This window comes from Megalops cyprinoides, chromosome 4 (genome assembly GCF_013368585.1).
Source record: "Megalops cyprinoides isolate fMegCyp1 chromosome 4, fMegCyp1.pri, whole genome shotgun sequence".
Taxonomy (NCBI): Eukaryota; Metazoa; Chordata; class Actinopteri; order Elopiformes; family Megalopidae; genus Megalops; species Megalops cyprinoides.
In genome coordinates this window covers 12917573-12935926 of record NC_050586.1, presented here as the reverse complement: position 1 = coordinate 12935926, position 18354 = coordinate 12917573, and the positions used below count along the sequence as shown (strand labels likewise).

The window sequence follows — 18354 nt, the reverse complement described above, 5'->3', positions numbered from 1 at the left end:
TCCAGAGCAAATATTTATATAATTCTTACCCATTGTTTTGCGTTATTTTCTTTGGCTTTTGTGATTTAGTACGGTAGCTTTCAAAGAAAATCTGTATTCGGTTACAAATGATACATTTCGTTTTTTCAGTAATTATTACGTTTTTCTGATTAGTAAACAGTTCCACTGCCGGCATAGTTAATTTTTAGATTAATCCCGTATTCAAAGCGATTTGGTGATTTTAATAACTGGCTTAATTAGCTGAAGTAATTGTTCTAGTATTCTTCGGGAATGACGTCAGTCGGGAGAGAAGAGAGAAGGGGGGAGGGCTGCGTTTCAGGATGGGTCCGCGCTCCGGCGCCAGCGGAGTTCGGGGAGGACTTCTACGTAACACTTCTGTTGGAGTTTCACAGAGACTCGAAGTAGAGAAAACGGGTGACCTAGTTTTTGTTCAGGTAAGATTTTGGTGCTGCTCCGATTTTCATCGTAAATTTTTAATACAGGAATGCTGCAAGAAAATTGCCCCACGCACTTATAGGTCAGCTTGAACAAGTTTCACTTGCAGGAACAAGTGAGCACAGGCTTCGCTTGAGCATTCGTTCTGCGTTAGTAATCATTCTGCGCTCGACGTAATCTGATGGTGATAGTACTTGAATTAAAAGTTAAAGTCGCATGCGAGCATGAGGCGAATTAATATTTGCCTGCATGCAAGAGGCATCGCTGCGATGGAGAAAATAGTTTAAAAAAATTGTCTGTATTCCTGGTTCTTGCACATTTGTTTTTGATTAGGCACAGTTGCATTATGCATGTCAAAGTGAGATTAATTAACGTCAGAGTACTCCAGTTACGTGTTAGAACAGAAATGGGAAAAAGCCCTAGAAAAATAATTTAGAAAAAAGTTTATGCTGTATCAGTTTTTATGCAACTTTTATAACTGACGCAGAGATGCGCTTAAAACATTCAATGAACAATTGAACGTGGTACTTGTATTTTTATCCCGATTTATTATTATTTGGTTTGTTATTATAACTGTTGTGGGTAAAAACCTACCATATAATAGTCATGTCAGGACCTCAACGCTGAAGGTACTTCTCTTGGGTTAAGTGCAGCTGAAGGGTTCTGTTTGTTGACTGCTGTTCTCAGCAGTGGTGTGTTCTGTTGCGTAAGAGGCATAATTTGTTGAATTGAATGAAATGGCAGTTGGCCAATTGCATAGGACTAATGGAAACCACTTGCTTGCCTATTTAGGAATGCGCTGTATGTTATTTCTTACTTTGCTCTCACCATTGGGCGTGTCTGTTGGTTTGCCTGCATTTTGATTTATTTCTTTTTGTATTTAGACAAGTATACTTGGCACTAGCAGAAAGTTGTAAGTCAGTACTTGTCTAACTGAAATGCCCTTTTCAACAGAGTGACACATTTAAGCAGGTGTTATACTGTTTTCGGCTGGTGCTTTTTATTATTGTTATTTTGGTTAATTTCTCTCAACATAACATAAGTACTAGCAAAACGTCTCTCAGTGCTTAGAATGAAGTTGGGCCTATTTTTGTGTGACTTGGCCTGTGCTCCTCTCGTTTTATTGGCCTGTGTGTGTGTGTGTATGTGTGTGTATGTGTATGTGTGCGTGCGTGTGTGAGCGCGAACGCGCGCATGTGTGTGTGTGTGTGTGTATGTGTGTGTATGTGTATGTATGTGTATGTGTGCGTGCGTGTGTGAGCGCGAACGCGCGCATGTGTGTGTGTGTGTGTGTGTGTGTGTGAGCGCGCGTGTGTGTGTGTGGGAATGGAGCCTGCCTGCTGACATGTTCAGTGCTGTTGGAATGCAGTGTCTCTGAACACAGAGCACGGTTGTTATGCTGGAGCCACACTGAGTCAAAGTAACAATCTGCAGTAACCTGGTATGAGACGGCAGCATTGGACCTGCCCGGTCATGCATGGAGTGCTGAACTAGTTTGGTCCCCACAAACACTGGCATGTTCTAATGTGCTGGGAGACTGGAGCCTGACTGTACTGCTTTGTGACGAGCCTGACAAAAATGGTGCTTTTAAAACCCATTAAATGTGCAAAAGGTCCTGTTTGAAATTTTCTAAAAAGATGTCTCGAATGGCAAAAAATTATCAAGTATTTTAAGAGGGCGCAATAAAAATTCATTTAATCTCGATAGGTAATTGTAATTATCGATAGACTTATAAATGGGAATGATTAGGCACAGCAATACTTTTGTTTTGATTTTATATTCTGGACTTATTCTGACTCCCAGTATTGTTTGCTATGAAGCCACAGTGTAGTATTATCTGATTAACAAATACTGTTGAATAAACTGATGTGGAATCATGAGCAACATTTTGTCCTGCTCCACGCTCTGATATAATCCTGCGTATGTTTTACAGCTGTGTGCAGGGTGGCTGGGGGCGTCACTACCAACCACATGCGAGGGATTTGAATGAAAGCCGTACAGTAAGAGATCAGTGGCTTCCCAGATCTCCGCTTTCAGGGCTGGCTGGGCAGAATCCCTGCTCAGTGCTCTGATGGTTAATGTTTCCCTCTCACCCAGCCCTGCATCATGACGCAAAGGCCCTCTCCTTTCTTCCTCTCCCCTCTGCTGTTCCTTCTCTTGATTCTCATTGTGAATGTGTTCGCGTTCTTCACGCTTCATTTGGAAATCACAGCTAGAGAACACCCAGGCCTTTCACTGCCCCCCCCCCCCCCCAACTCACTTGCTAACCCCCCCACTTCTCTCACCCTATTGCCCGTTTAACAGCTCCATCACCGACTTCCTCTCTGGACCTAACTTCCAAATCCCCCCTGTAGCATTCAATCGCATCTCTCTTTCTCTCTCTTTTCCTTCTCCCTCGCGTTTTGTCCTCCATTATGTTATCACCTGCTCTGCTCTCTCTGATTTCCCACATTACTCTTCGCCTCTTATGCTCCCACCTTTCCTTTCCTCCCCTGCATGGGAGCTGTATTTGATGGGTGCTACATGTGTGTGTGTGTGTGTGTGTGTGGGGGGAGGTCCTTATCGAGAGGGCGGGATGTGGCATCAGTGCAGCGAAATGCTGCATAATGTAGGGGAGTACTCTGTGCCATTATGACTCACTGAGGTCTCTAAGTTCCCAAGTAGTAGCACTTAGCCACACTTTTTATTCATTGGGCCAGGGAGGCCACATCATCAAGAAATCCACCAGCGTCCTTTGTCACAAACAGACAGGGTAAACAGAAGCATTTTTCATCCTGGTGAAGTCTTCATTCGTTTTTACACGGGGATCATTTCGTCATTTACCTGAGTAATAGGTGCTCTTCACTTGGTTGTCATGATGGATATTTGCCACAACTATTTCACTGCAGTTTTGCTCATCTAGGGGTTATATAAGTTCTCTGTTACAAGTGCCATCTTTATCAATGGCCACTTAAAAACAGCTGAGAGTGTGCACAAAAAAGCAGTTTTGTAATTGATTCCTTGCTTGGTACATTATATGTCCTTTTAGCACATACAAGGACTATGGCATGATGTGGCAAATGTGCTTTATCCATCCAGTTGGGATAAAGTGGCCTGTGAGTCTACATTGTTACTGTTAACACTAGACTCATTTATCACACGGGCTGTTGAAACCCTGGACTGGATCACAATGCCATGTAACTGGAGCAGGTCCAGTGCTAAACGATGTCTCTCCCGCTCTCCCTTTCCCTACCTTTCTAGGTCAGTTGACAGCATTCCCTGCCTGACTTTTTTTTTTTTTTCCTTCCGTTCCTGAGACAGACACACCACTACCATACCTTGCTTCGGCCTGCAAACGTAATCAGATTTACAACTTTGCGTGGCTGTAAAATGGGAAGCCTAGGTGGACCCTATGGCTTACTGTTGTCATTAAAACTTTCTTATGGTCTTATGTTCTTATGGTATATAGTTCAGTGTTTTTTTTTTATCACTGGAAAGCTCAGCCGGTTAAGACATGTTTATTAAGAGCAACCCCCCCATCCCCCCCACCAACCAACCACTTCTCTCTCCCCAGGACAGGTGCCTCATGGTACAAGAGTGAGGGGATCAGGGCCCCTTATAAGCGTGTAGTCTATTGAGGCTAAGGCCCGATTTACCCTCGTGCAAGGCGAGCATCTAACGCTGATAAATATGTGCACCGCTTGTACCCTTATATGATGGAAGCTTTGGAATGAGTAATGCTTTTCAACAGCATCTTATCCTGTACATTTTTAGCAGTCTGTGACACTTGAGAAACTGGCAGGCCCCCATTTTGAAATGCTTGCAAGGTTTAATTTAAGTCACAGGCCAACAGAGGTCATTCATGAAGGCCAGGCATTACTTTGCAAAGCAGAAGTTATCGGAATGCTTCGTAATAGAAATGACTGCAGTTGCAAATTATTTTCCTTTCATTGGCTTGACTCATGTTGGGCTACTTAGACCAAAAGAGCGTGCATGCGTGTGTGTGCGCGTGTCTGTGTTCCTGTGCATGCATGTGTGTGTGTGTGTGTGTGTGCGTGCGTTTGTGCACGTGCGTGTGTGTGTGTGTGCGCGCGCGTTTGTGCACATGCGTGTGTGTGTGTGTGTGTGTGTGTGTGTGTGTGTGTGTGTGTGTGTGTGTGTGTGTGTGTGTGTGTGTGTGTGTGTGCATGTGTGTGTGTGTGTGCGCGTTTGTGCACGTGCATGTGCATGTGTGTGTGTGTGTGTGTGTGTGCGCGCGTTTGTGCACGTGCGTGTGTGTGTGTGTGTGTGTGTGTGTGCATGTGTGTGTGTGTGCGCGTTTGTGCATGTGCATGTGTGTGTGTGTGTGTGTGTGTGTGTGCGCACGTTTGTGCATGTGCATGTGTGTGCATGCGTGCACATGCATGCATGTTCATATGCGTATGTGTGTGTCTGCAGCTCTTGCCTCAGTCCTTGATTCTTTTCTTGTCAGTTGCTGTCTTTACGATTGTACTTTAAAAGGGTGTCACAGTTCCATCTAAATTACTAATTCTTCGAGGGAAAGCATACTGTCAGATTAAATATAGTAATCATCTTTTTGCGACAGACTCTCTTGTAAAATACCCATGATGGCATTGCCAGTGTGTGTACAGAGATGGGAAAGAGCTGTATGCAGCTAGGGCACTCTTTATCTATATATAGTAAGACAAATAGGAATGGATTGCAGTGCTGCAATGAAAAGAGGACCTAAATGTTTGGATAGTGTAAAGAGGCCCAGTCAGACGTGGCAAACTACCTCCAGGTGCATTTCTAGAGCCTGTCGTTTCCTCTCACCGCCCAATTGCTGCTTTTTACAACACTTCTTAAATGCATTCCACATCACGTTGTTTGGAAAAAAAGGGCCACTTAAATTGTTTCCTTTTCCAGAACAATCTGCTGTTCTGTTCACTGCTTACAGCTGAGTTAGAAATCAATGGCGATTCCATATCTGTTGTCATAGAGATTAAAAGTTCGGAAGAGTAGACCAACATTACCAGTTCCTGTCATTTTGCATTCACTGAAACACACTTGAAGCAGGTTAAAATGATACTCTTTACAGTTCTCCAGGCAACCTAAGGCTACCCCAAATTCTTGTGGTCCAGTTTTGTCATACATTCTCATCTCTGTAATTAGCTCTTTCCTTAAGTGTGTGTGTGTGTGTGTGTGTGTGAGTGAGAGGGAGGAAGAGAGATAGAGGGAGAAGGGGGGGGGGGGGGGGGGGGAGAGACTGAGTGAGGCAGAGAGGGGTTTTCAGCAGCCATTTCATGTCAGTGATGATTGTGGAGAGGAAAATGCGATGAAACGCTCGCCTGTGCTGAGGTAATGACTCAGGCCTGTAGGTGTTTTGTTTTAGTAAATTTGATTATTTCAGACGCACAGATTGATGGAGCTTTGCTTAGTGTCGGTTTGAGTAATTTGGCCATGTCTCCCTCTCTTTCCGTCTTGCTGTCTTCCTCCCTCTGGGCTTGCTCTGTGTGCAAGCATGTGCCAGAACAGTACAATACTCCCTGTCTGGTGCTGACAATAGCCATTATGAATGGGAGGGAGGAGAAGATGGAGAATACTACCATTGAAATGGACAGAGGGGGATCTTCTCTTGTGTCAGTGAACCATAGATTTTCTGAAATGATTTTATACAAAGGCTTATTCATGTTTGTCTTTGTATTCCTTTAAGCAGAGCCATAGGAAGCCTCCAATCCACCTCTGCAAATAGCTCTACTCCCACAGGTGTCAGTTCTGTGTTTTCCGACTGCTCTGATCCAGCTGATTGTTTGAACATTTCTGTAATTTCTCAGCCTCCGAGCAGTTTGACTTAATGGGTGTTTGGCAAACTTTTGAGTCCAGAATCTCTCCTGTGGCACCGGAAGAGGCACATGCGTTTCACGGTAATTAGGCCTGCATTTCATTAACGAGAACTCAGGCAAAATTCCCTGTGCTTACGGCTGAGTTGCCCATCCCACAGTTTGGGGGGGGGGGGGGGCGTGGGGGGCAGGGTAATGAGTTAAAGATGGGGAATGATGGGTTGCTGTTGTGTCTTTAAATCGGGAGGGGGTGAGAGGGGGAGGGGGCTTGGTGGAGTGACTGAAGGAGAGGGGGTGACATCACTCTTTATCCTCTTTATTTTGGAGAAGGGGGAGGAAGTGGGTGAGAGGTTGAGGGGGAGCAGGGGGAGGGATTTCTTTGGTGGAGAGAGTTGGTCCCCTGGAGCGAGGGGGTGGGGGAGGCGGGGGGTGAAAGGGGTAGAGGGGAGACTGTTTGTTACCATCAGTGGGGTGACTGAGAGTGAAACGCTTGTGGGTAGAAATTTTCATGGGATGAAAGAGAGAAGGAAATATTTGTTGGCAAGGGTCCCCCGTTCTGGCGATTCCCTTTCTCTGGCGTTACTCGTATTCATTTCCAGGTCATTTTGACCAATTTTCCACACTGGCGTGCAAACACGTCAGCAGACAGACAGATGGACAGAGACCCTGCCCTGATTCTCTATACACAGTCCCTCCCCCTCACCCCATCTTGCCACCAGACCAGACCAGGCCCAAACAGCATCGCTGCTCCCCTCCCGTCTTTCTGTCAACCTCTCCATCACTCCCTTCTCCTCTCTTTTTTCCCTCAGTCCCCGCTCTTCGTTTCTTCCTCTGTTTCTGTGTATCATTTTTTCTGTCACTATTTCTGTCCTCTCTCCCTCTGTCCCTGATGCTCTCCCTGACAGCACAATGCACAGTGTCTGTGTGGTGACTGTCACAGCGTGGCCAAGAGTAACCTTAGCGCCTGTTCCTTCTCAGCCAATCAGAACCAGTTCCTCCCATCATCCCAATACACCCCCATCCATTCATGCTTCTCTCACTTCACTCTGATGAAGTGTGGTGGGTTTGAGGCTGGGAACCTATTGGCAACAAGGGCAACTTTCAGTTTTGCCTGTTCTGTTGTCCTTGTTAAGGGAAACCTCCTGAGTTTTTAAAGACAGGACACAAAATCCTAAGGCCATTTTCACAACCTGTCACCATAATTTTTGTAAATTCATAATCTGAATTTGATTCAGAAATGGGTCTACTTTTAATGTGCCCTATTTTAGAAGAAGGAGACAGCACGAAACGATAAAATTGAATAGGTTTTATGGATTCCTCCTTTGGTGCAATGCAGTATAGTCCAGTTATTGTAATTCACTGACATAAATTCATATTTACCTACCTTATGCTTTTGGAACCCGTTGACACAGTTATGTTATATTATGTTTTTTACTGCACCGTTGTGGGTAAAGTGCCTTGCAGTGGGCTGCAGCAGGGGTGCAGTGTCCAGTTTGTGTAATTAGAATTCCATCCGCGTTCTGATGATTACGTTGCGAATCGGAGTGTGTAATTGCTCTTCGTCTCTGTCTCAGCTATGCAGCTCCAGGAGTGGTTGCGGTCCCTTCGCTCCGGCGGGGGGGTGCGGCTGCCGGAAGCGGACGAGCTCCGGAGCCTCCTCCCTTCTCTCCCCTCCTCCTCCTCCTTCTCGCTGTCCTCCCTGTCCCTGTCCCCCTCCTCCCTGCTGGGACTGGGCGCTCTGGCCTCCCTCACCGCCTACTGGCTGGTGACCCGCCCCCGACCCATCCGGCCGCCCTGTGACCTGCATGCCCAGTCCATACCTGTACAGGTGAGAGTGGCAGGAGTTCACTGTGCGGGTCTAATGTGTGGCAAGGGCTAATGCAGTTGAGAGAATCTTTTTATTGCCACTGATGTGATTGTGTGTGTGGCCCAGAGGTATTCAGTCGTGTCTATGTGTTCCATCTGTGTGTGTGTGTGTGTGTGTGCGCGCGCGTGTGTCTTTGTCTGTACTAGAGGGAGATGGAGAGAAGTTGGCCATTTTGACAGGGGTGTGTTTGGTTTCAGGGAGATGCCAGCTGCAGGCGATCTGCTCTGCTGAAAGATGACAGTCTGCTGGAGTTTTACTATGAGGACACGAGAACAGCCTACGACATGTTCCAGAGGGGCCTGAGAGTGGCAGGTCGGTGGGGCGGGGCTACGAGGGCTGCTCTGCATCTCACTGAGCTGCACTCCACCCTCCTGGTCAGCACTGCATTCTAGCCTGTCACTGTGCATTCCCCACAGCTGCAGTGTTCTTATACAAGGGGCTGTTCAGCGCTGTACCACAAATACCCTTTTGTAGCATACTCAGTGGAATTACTGGAAGGTGGAGGAGTAGTGATTAGTGGACTCTGGTCCTGAGTCGTGAGTTTGACTCATAGGTAGGATACCACTGTTGTTCCTTTCAGTTAGATACTTCCCTGGGAAAAAAAAACATCTGTAAAAATGGGTCATACAAAATGGGTAATTCTGGTTTTCCCAGCATATGCATTTTGCTTTACTGTTTTAGCAGTTTATTTTGTTTTATGCTTTGTGTTGTACTATTGCTGCTCAATGTTGTAATGCTGCTCTGTACGGTGACCTGACCCAGAGAGTTTCCGGTACTGTTAGACCATCTCATACTGAGACTAGTTGTGTTGTCATGGTGACCAGGGGACGGTCCATGTCTGGGCTTCAGGAAGCCAGGGGAGCCGTACCAGTGGATCTCTTACACTGAGGTGAGGCTGAGAAGGAGGGAAGGGAGGGACATACAGTAACACAACCCCTGATTGACTACACTAGTCCACCATGTTTCCATTGTTTTCTAGTCACCAAGATTTCTGCTGGGTGATGCTTTCTAATGCTCTCTCGTCCTCTGCCTCAGGTAGCCGAACAGGCTCAAGTCCTGGGCTCCGGGCTGCTGGCGAAAGGTTGCCAGCCCAACCCTCGGCAGTTTGTCGGGATCTTTGCACAGAACAGGCCGGAGGTACTCCCCCTTCTTCACTTTTCCTCCATTAAGCTCTCATCTCCTCTCCCCACTTCTCCTGTTCTCTTTTCTCCTCTTCTATCCCATCTCAGTATGTGAGTTGGCTCATTGGCTCCCCTGCTGGTCTGAGAAAATTTTGCTGGGAGGAGATTAGGCCAGTGAAGCAGAGGTGTGAGAAAGTAAGAGTGACAGAATGTGGCCAAGTGTCTGTACTGGAGAGTAACAGTGTTGTTCTGTCTCCCTCTGCTGGTGATAGTGGGTCATTGCAGAGCTGGCCTGTTACACCTTCTCCATGGCAGTAGTGCCACTTTATGATACACTGGGCCTGGAAGCCATGGTGCACATCCTCAACCTGGGTAAGAAGCTGTGACGCGCACACACACACACACACACACACACACACACACACACACACACACAAGCTTTATACTACTAGACAACATGTAATACTGCGACATCCTGTAGTTTTTACGAAGCACTGCTCCAGAATATGAAAATATGATGTCAAAAATTGGAATATAATCTTTCACATGTCATCTCCTTACCCCTTCTTCCTGCTCCCTGACTTCTTCTCTCACAGCGGAGATCTCGCTGGTGATCTGTGACCGGGAAGAGAAAGCAGAGTCGCTGCTGGGCAATAAGGAGAAAGGTGTGACCCCCACACTCTCCTGCTTGGTTCTCTTTAATCCCTTCAGCCCCGCCCTGGTGGAGAGGGGGAAGAACTGCGGTGTCGAGATACTGCAGCTGGCCCAGATCATGGTGAGCACAGCGGGGCAGTGATGGTGATGAAATATAGTTGTTTCTGTGTGTGTGTGTGTGTGCCTATGCATGTGTATGTATGAGAGGAGACCATCTGCAGCAATGAAGTTTTGAATTTTGGAGTTTCTCTGATGAATGAATGCAGTTATTCTCAAGGGTGTGGTGATATCAAGTCGAAGTGCTCATGCTACTGTTTTGGTTGCTAGCTCTGTAGACAAACTGTAGTGTAATACAGAGCAGAGCTGTTACATTCAGTTCCTGGGGTGCTGTGTGTACATTGTTTTTGCTCCAGCTTCCAACTCAATTAGCCCAATTTCATACTTTTTAAATGACACATTACAGCTTAAGATTACACTTGTGCCCTACTCATTTTTTTACTGCAGGGTATTTTTGGCAAAGTACAGGTGTAAAATCGTAGGGATGAGTAATTAATTCAGCCAATTAAACTGGGGTTATTGGACAGAACAAAAAATTAGCATACTCGTGGCCCTCCAGGTATTTAATGTTCCATCATGATACAGAGTTTTGCCAGCACATCAGATTAATTATGTATGTATGTGTGTGTGGTTTGTTTTACAGGAGCTTGGGCGACAGAATCTCAAGGATCCTGTGGTGAGTCTCCTATGTCTTGTTCTACTTTTCCTCTCTCTCACATTCCACTTGATGGCTGTCATTCTGCAGGATTGTTTGTGCTGTCAGTCTGAGGAGTGCCTCTGCATTGTTTTTTTTTACAGCCACCAAAACCAGAGGACCTGGCGGTTGTGTGCTTCACCAGTGGGACAACAGGTACACCCATCCAGACCAGTCAGTGATCACACAGCCACTCCTTTGACACGACCAAGAGCTCAAAACAGTCCGAAGTACTACATAATCAGCCATGATGCTCTATCACCCTCTCTCTGTCTGTCTCTCAGGAAAGCCCAAGGGAGCCATGATCACCCACGGCAACATTGCATCCAATACCTCCTCTGTCATCAAGATCCTGGAGGTGAGTCAGTTCAGGTCTTCGCCCACTTCCTCCCCTCCCTCCGTTATGCATTGGCAGGGACTGTGAACATCTGTTTTCTCTCCAACCCTCCATCACCAATGTCTCTGAACAATTTATTAGAAGTAAATTGTACATTCAATTTGCTGTGGATGATCCATTGCACTGCTTATTTCCTGAACGCTCTGTCTTTCACAGTGTAATTTTGCAGTGCCTCTCTAATCCGGCTGCTTGAAAATGAGGAGACACTTCTTGTCTCTTTTTGCAGGGGTCCTTCGTTATCCGGCAAGAGGACGTGTCGATCTCCTACCTGCCTCTCGCCCACATGTTTGAGCGCATGATCCAGGTGATCCCTCCCTCTGTCTATTATTAATCTTTAAGTCTAAAGATGGCAATGGCACTTCCAGTGGATAGCAGTTGTGTCCATTCCTGGTCTTACGAGATAGGCAGGGCAAGTGGAATCTGTCCCTTGGGGGGCTTATAGTCAGAACTCTACCTTGCTTCTTGTAAACCCTGGAACAGCTCACGCTGCTCTATGTTTGGAATACAGATTCTGGAATGTGTTTTCAATGGGTTCCATCTTCTTGAATTATCCGTCCATTCCTCTGCTGGCCCCTCTCCCTGTCCCCAAGGTGTCCATGTTCTGTCACGGTGCCAGGGTGGGCTTCTACCAGGGGGACATCTCCCTGCTGATGGATGACATCAAGACCCTGAGGCCCACTTTCTTCCCTGTGGTTCCCCGACTGCTAAACCGCATCTACGACAAGGTTGGCTGCTCAGCCTTGAATGCATTCCCACTGGTAGCCATACTGAAGCTTTGTAAACTAAGATGGAAAGGAGTGATGAGTCACTTACGCTGTAGAGGTACAGAAACGTACCCTCACCCAAAGCTGTGCAGAGTATGTGTTCACCCACCTGTCATAATTTTGTTGTGGATGATCTGCTTAATCTCTCTGCAACCATTTTTCATATTGCAATTGATTGCACTTGAGAAGGCTGGCTTTGATTTTGTTCCTAGAAGACTAGCTCTCTTTCTGGCTATTGGATATTAGCTATTTTGTTGATTACTGAGGTTTTCAGTCTGTAAATTAAACATCTCTTTTGTGTGTGTGTGTGTGCGTGCGCGTGTGCGTGTGCGTGCGTGTGTGCGTGTGCGTGTGCGTGTGCGTGCATGCGCTCACGCATGTGTGCACTTGCGTGTATGCTGTGTTTGCTGTGCATGTGTGTATGTGTGCCTGCGTGCAGATCGTGGGCTCAGTGACCTCTCCTCTGCGGAGAGCGGTGCTGCATTACGCAGTCAGAAGGAAGCAGGCAGAACTCAGCAGTGGTGTGGTGCGTAACAACAGTCTGTGGGACCGTCTGGTGTTCAACAAGATTCAGGTGAGCCTCTCTGACCAGAACACGCTGACACACCCCGCAACCCTCAGACAGCATAGCGACACACTAAAGGGAACAAACCGACACACTACACAAGACAAAAACACACCAGCACATTGGAATCGTGCAAAATGGAAACTCGTACATTGAAATTCCCATGTTCTCATTTGGATTTGACACATTTTAATTAGGGTTGCAATGTAATCTGCTTTAATTTAGAACTGAACTACATATTGAAACACATGCATACATTTTTCACAAAGCAGCCCGCTGTGACATAATCACTGAATTTGACTCTTTTCCCATCATGTGACATGTGAGCAATCCCTGTTGTGTTGAGTGTGTGAGTATTTCCTATTGACATTGTGTGTGGCTTTTTTGCTTTCTCATTTTGTGCAGGCCAGTCTAGGAGGGAATTTGAGGTTCATTCTGACCGCCTCTGCTCCCATCTCCCCCACCGTGCTCTCCTTCCTCCGGGCCACTCTCGGCTGTCTGGTGAGACCACTGTGCGGCTGTCAGTCTAGCTCTCTGCCACCTGTCCCCACTGTTCGCCTGTCCGTTCACCTCTCGGACCGCGTACCGTTGAGTTTGGCACTTACACAGAAGTTCAGTCTGCCGCATTGAGGCATGTCAGTGCGTCTGCATTGAATGATGGGAAGGCGATGTTCTGTCTGTGCAGATCTTTGAGGGGTACGGGCAGACGGAATGTACTGCGGGCTGTACGTTCTCCATGCCAGGGGACTGGACCGCAGGTGAGGGATCGTTTGTCTCTGCCCCCTCCGGGCTGGTCCGTTGCGCATCGTTTCTCTGTGTGTAAACATCTCTTCACAGCAGAGCTCCAGATGGCAGCGTGGACTGAGCTGTGTAATGGTGTCAGTGCGTCTCTCTCCCTCATTGACTCTCTCTGTCCCTCAGGTCATGTTGGTGCTCCCCTGCCCTGTGCCATGGTCAAGCTGGCCGACATCCCGGACATGAACTACTACGCTAAGAATGGAGAGGGAGAGGTGAGAGAGAGGGCATAGAAAAATGCAGAGGCTGGACAGAAATCATGAGAAAATAAGCTGTAGAGTCTAATGAACTGTATTATTAAACAAAGTAGCTTATCAAGTTACTGTTTGTTCTTTCTGGCTTGGCTCTCTGTGTGCTCTGGGGTGTAGATCTGTATTCGGGGCCACAGTGTCTTTCGGGGGTACCTGCGGGATGAGGAGAGGACAGCAGAGGCGCTGGACAGCGAGGGCTGGTTGCATAGCGGGGACGTGGGACAGTGGCTACCGGTGAGCCTGATACCAGTTACTCCCACTTTAAATGTCATGACAACTCCTCATGGCAGTACCGTACCTCTTGGTTCTTGGTATTTCCTATTCACTTCTCAGTTATCCCTTAATATCTATGGTTTGATATCTACAGCTTGATATCTATCTTTTGTCTTATTATCTAGCACCTGGTATCAATAGCTTGATATCTGCCCTTTCCCTAAATGTTCAGGGCTTGATATCCATAGCTTGTTGTCTGCCTCTCGTATCTCTTTGGCTGCATGTCCTGTCAGAACGGAACTCTGCGCATCATCGACCGGAAAAAGCACATCTTCAAACTGTCCCAGGGCGAGTACATCGCCCCCGAGAAGATCGAGAACGTTTACACCCGCTGCGTTCCTGTGCTGCAGGTCTTTGTTCACGGAGACAGCCTGCAGGTATGCCCAACGCACACCCACACTGAGCAATTATCATATTAAGAAATCATGACTGTCTTATAACTATATGCAGGTGGGTGTTAATTTCTGTGGGAATCTCACAGATCATTTAACGCACCTCATCTGTACGGCATTTATGTATTCACCTGTCATACTCTCTAATTCACACACGCACACAATATGGCACACTGATATAAACAGCCAATAACAACGAGATAACACATTTTGTAAGCACACACAAGTCACATAGACTGATGCAGGTTCATTGTAACTTGAATCAGTTGAGTGCCATGATAACCATTGTCTTCTCCTCTTGTGTATCTGGTGTTGACAGTCTCACCTGATCGGCATCGTCGTGCCTGACCCCGAAGTGTTCACAGACTGGGCCAAAGAGAGGGGCATTGTGGGAGCGTACGAAGAGCTCTGCCAGAATCCAGTTAGTCAAACCAGTCTCGCACACAACATCTGCATAGCCATTTCACAGAAGTGCCATTGAATGGGGACCTGGGGCTGTGCTTTTAAAGAGTGTCATTAAGGTCAGGAAGAATCTGAAAGTGAATCACAGGGAGAGTGTTTAAGTGGACACACTATGTCAGTGTCCTTTGTAAGACTGGGATTGATTTGGTACAACAGCCCTTGAAAGGCTATTTAGAAAGAACAGAGACACTTTTCCAATTATTTTCTTATTGAAGTACCCAGGATGCATTCTATGCATCACTCTTATTTTCTCTCTCAGTTGTTTTTTTTTTAGCACTCAAATTCCATCACCATAAACAACAATAGACTGTAAACTCAGGCTCCCAACAGCTAGCAGTACCAGAAAAATCGATTTATGAACAAAAAAACTCCCATTACAATGCTTAGGAAAAATTGGGTAAATTTATTTTATCAGTCCAGAACTGCCGGTCATGGTTGCACTGCTGTAGACATCTCTTCAAAAGCACACTGCCGTGGAAATGGAATGAGTGTTCCCATTCCTTTATTATTTTCTATTATTTTCCCATCATTCAATAAGTTCAGTTGAGTTACCATGACAATTTTAAATTCAGCATAAGCACAAATGACCTACCATCACTGTGTTGCACTTACTCCACAGTTTAATTCTCTAGGCTACAGCAGACCTAAATAAGAGATTACATTTGGAAACTACATATTTCTGCAATTAGATTTCTTTACAGTTTTATAATAAGTGTGAATTAATATAGCAGGTTTTATTAACTGTATCAAATTTGTCTTTCCTACATGGAGCACCAGCAGTATGGTATGAAATGCCTGAATGTTCTGGCTTACTTTCAGCCCTAGATTAAAAGTGATTTTCAGAGAGTAGGCTAGAAAAGGCTGAAAAGGATCATCAGAGAAAAGCGTTTGCTTGCCCTGTGCTTTCCTGTGCTCACTCGGTCTCTCTGTTCCCAGGATGTGAAGAAGGCTGTGCTAGAGGACATGATAGCTGTGGGGAAGGAGGCAGGACTGAAGTCATTTGAGCAGGTACAGAAACCAGTCTCCCCGTTTGAGATCGAGGATTGCCAACAGAACATTTCCCATTTCTTATAATCTCTTTTCTTCCCCCATTATCTCTGGTTTTATCGCCACTTGGTAATTTGTCTAGTCCATTTAAGGACATTCCTTCATTCCAATAGCTGTAATAAAATACTGTCATATTCTGGTAGTTGAAATTTAATTTATTCAAAATTTATTTATCCAACATTTGTCAAGTGACTTAATAAATTATATCCACAAGAGAAATTCAGGTCAGAACTTATCAGACATGCACTAGTTCTATTATAATTTGGCAGTTTCTGCATTTTTACTTTGCAGCCAGGTATTGAAGAACCTTAATCCACCTGTTACTATTAATTGAACCAATTAAGCTTTATACCACAGTTATGCATGATGGTTTTTGACACAGACCTACAAAAGCTGCTGAAATGGCAGTACGGACCAAACTAATGTTAAATTCAGATTTGTCATTTGAAATCACAATTTTTCTTTTTAGTTTAATTTTTGAGAGTATAAATTCAAAACATCCCTTGTCATCAGTGTATACCTTTTTTCATAATGTTACAGTAATTTTTGAATAATTTTGACTTTGACAGATATTTTGTCCATAATGTTTGTCACAGAAAATAACACCAGAGTGAAAATCTTGGAAAGTAAATTACAAAAATTAAAAATTAATGTTGTAGCTCAGAGTGGACACCCTACAGTATTCCTTATGAGGAGAAAAACTCCATTGTTAGAAATATTTGTTGAACAAACCTTGTGTTGTCTGAACCAAGAAAGGAAGTTGCCTGAGCAGCATGTGTAGTGTTGACCTTAGGAAGTTAATGTCTTCATTTATTATGGACAAAGCTATACAGAGACACAATTGTTGAGTTACAGCTTAGCGAGAGTACAGTAGCTGTGTGTTGACAATGGGGATATTGCTTCTAGGGCCTGTCATGCCAAAAACAGAGCCACCAGGTGAAAAGGCCTTAACTCCTTAACTAGGAGTCACCTGCTTATATGCTTGTCTGTTTCCCACTACTCTCCTTCAGGTTAAGGATCTGTACCTTCACCCTGAGGTGTTCAGTGTGAGCAATGGCCTGCTCACCCCCACACTGAAAAGCCGCCGTGTGGACATCCGCAGAGTCTTCCAGGAGCAGATCTCACAAATGTACAGCAAGACTCCTGTCTAGGACCTCCATGAGTGCGCGAACGCACTCACGCGCACACATACACACTGGCAACAACCGGACCACTTCACTTCACTGGACAGTAATACAGTTAGCATGCAGGGGTCTCAAGCTCAGGTAACAGGAGGCTGTAGTGTACTTTGGGGTTCATTTGAAACTACGCTCACCGTTAAGTTCTTAATCGCTAAATCTGACACCAGGTAACATTTTTAGAAGGAAATGTTCTAGATCATTTAAACACACAGGTGCACTTGACATATGTTACCAATAACATGGTGCGGCATCTAGATGTTGAACTGTCTTGCTACACATTGCTGAAATGCTCTGGGAATGTCAGTTCTAGACCAGTAGAGCACTTGCCAGCTGCAGAGATATTATTGGACATGACAGATTGGGCAGCACTATACTGTATAGCTTACAAAGTTGACATAGCTACAATATGGCATAGAAGCAGTGGACGTTGCTGAACATGACAGAATGATAGATAGTTTTGGCAGCAGTGTCCACCTAACATCTGTGCTTTGGGGTTGCCTTGGTCTCAACAGTGCAGCATGTTAAACTCTAGAGTTAAAATAATCAGACTAGTGGACACAGCAGAGGGAAATACTCAACACCCAAGCAATGGATGTCCTCCCCCCCCGGCCCCCCAGCCCCCCCACTCCCAATGGTCTGAAGGTATCTGACCATACCTCCATCCACCACAACTAGAGAATAGGATAGGAAACAACCCATTTAAGGCCCCTTTTGTGGACAGTATAGCTCCTTGGATGGTTTTGATGTTTGTTTCAGTGTATCCTTTCCGTTGAAAGAGACAGAAATGACTTGAAATGTATTGCCCCTGGTGAATCCTCCTTGAAATAAATGCTATCTTGGCTAGCAAGGGGGTTGATTGGCTGAATTATATGGACAGGATTCCTTGTCCTTTGTCCAAGCTCACACTTATTGCTAATGACATGTAATTTAATTTAAAAAGATTACCCTAACAGTAACTTATGCAGTTTGTATAATATGCAGTCAATTTGTAAATGGGTGGTAAATTTTAATCTGTAAATACTGAGACTGGATGAAAAAAAATACAGATTGTAAACTATTTGACGTGAACTAATTCCCAAGGTTGTAGGAATTTCTGGCCTGTTTTCAGAATGGATAAATAAAATGTTAAGAAGGTCATTACTGTATTATTTTATATTGTCATTTATTAATTTTTTTTTTATTTAGGACATACTTTTTGTTTAAACAAACAGGGCCATTCCAACCTGTCCCCCTTGCCTCAAATTATGACACTGAAAATGATTTGTGACCCCAAATAAAGCATTTTATCAAGAACATACATTCTCATGGATACAGCAGAGTTCAGAGTTTATCCCTTGAACAATTTAGAACTACCTTGCTAAATTAATACAGGAGATCCTCTTCATTTGGTGAAATGGAGGGTACCTCAACTACATTGAGAATTCAGAATTCAGAATTAGTGTTAATTGACAGCTATTATTTAGCATTAACTAGGAGGTCAGATGCAAAAAAAAAAAAAATCATTGGCACTCAAGGTTACCTCGCCATTATCTACATTGAAGACACAAACACCCTTTCGTAAGAGAATGTGTGTGTGTGTATAAAGATCTTGTCAGCAGGAA

At 45.2% G+C, this 18354-nt stretch overlaps 1 protein-coding gene across 1 annotated transcript; it reads left to right on the top strand.

The window, feature by feature from the left end:
- Positions 1-256: 256 nt before the first annotated feature.
- acsl2 (acyl-CoA synthetase long chain family member 2) lies at positions 257-18018 on the top strand. Its single transcript, XM_036526341.1, has 21 exons — positions 257-434; positions 7808-8061; positions 8298-8412; positions 8925-8989; positions 9136-9237; positions 9494-9593; positions 9818-9996; positions 10576-10608; positions 10731-10782; positions 10911-10984; positions 11250-11327; positions 11614-11748; positions 12227-12361; positions 12758-12853; positions 13038-13110; positions 13274-13362; positions 13516-13632; positions 13905-14048; positions 14383-14484; positions 15462-15533; positions 16583-18018. The coding sequence occupies exons 2-21, from the start codon at positions 7810-7812 to the stop codon at positions 16721-16723; spliced, it is 2154 nt and encodes a 717-aa protein (XP_036382234.1). The 5' UTR covers positions 257-434; positions 7808-7809; the 3' UTR covers positions 16724-18018.
- Positions 18019-18354: the final 336 nt, after the last annotated feature.

Bases quoted from the DNA above. Each gene is read 5' to 3' on its own strand.
- acsl2 (XM_036526341.1), top strand. From the start codon at position 7,810: ATGCAGCTCCAGGAGTGGTTGCGGTCCCTTCGCTCCGGCGGGGGGGTG. The intron at 13,633-13,904 runs GTGAGCCTGATA...ATGTCCTGTCAG, and splicing joins ACGTGGGACAGTGGCTACCG to AACGGAACTCTGCGCATCAT. The intron at 14,049-14,382 runs GTATGCCCAACG...TGGTGTTGACAG, and splicing joins TTCACGGAGACAGCCTGCAG to TCTCACCTGATCGGCATCGT.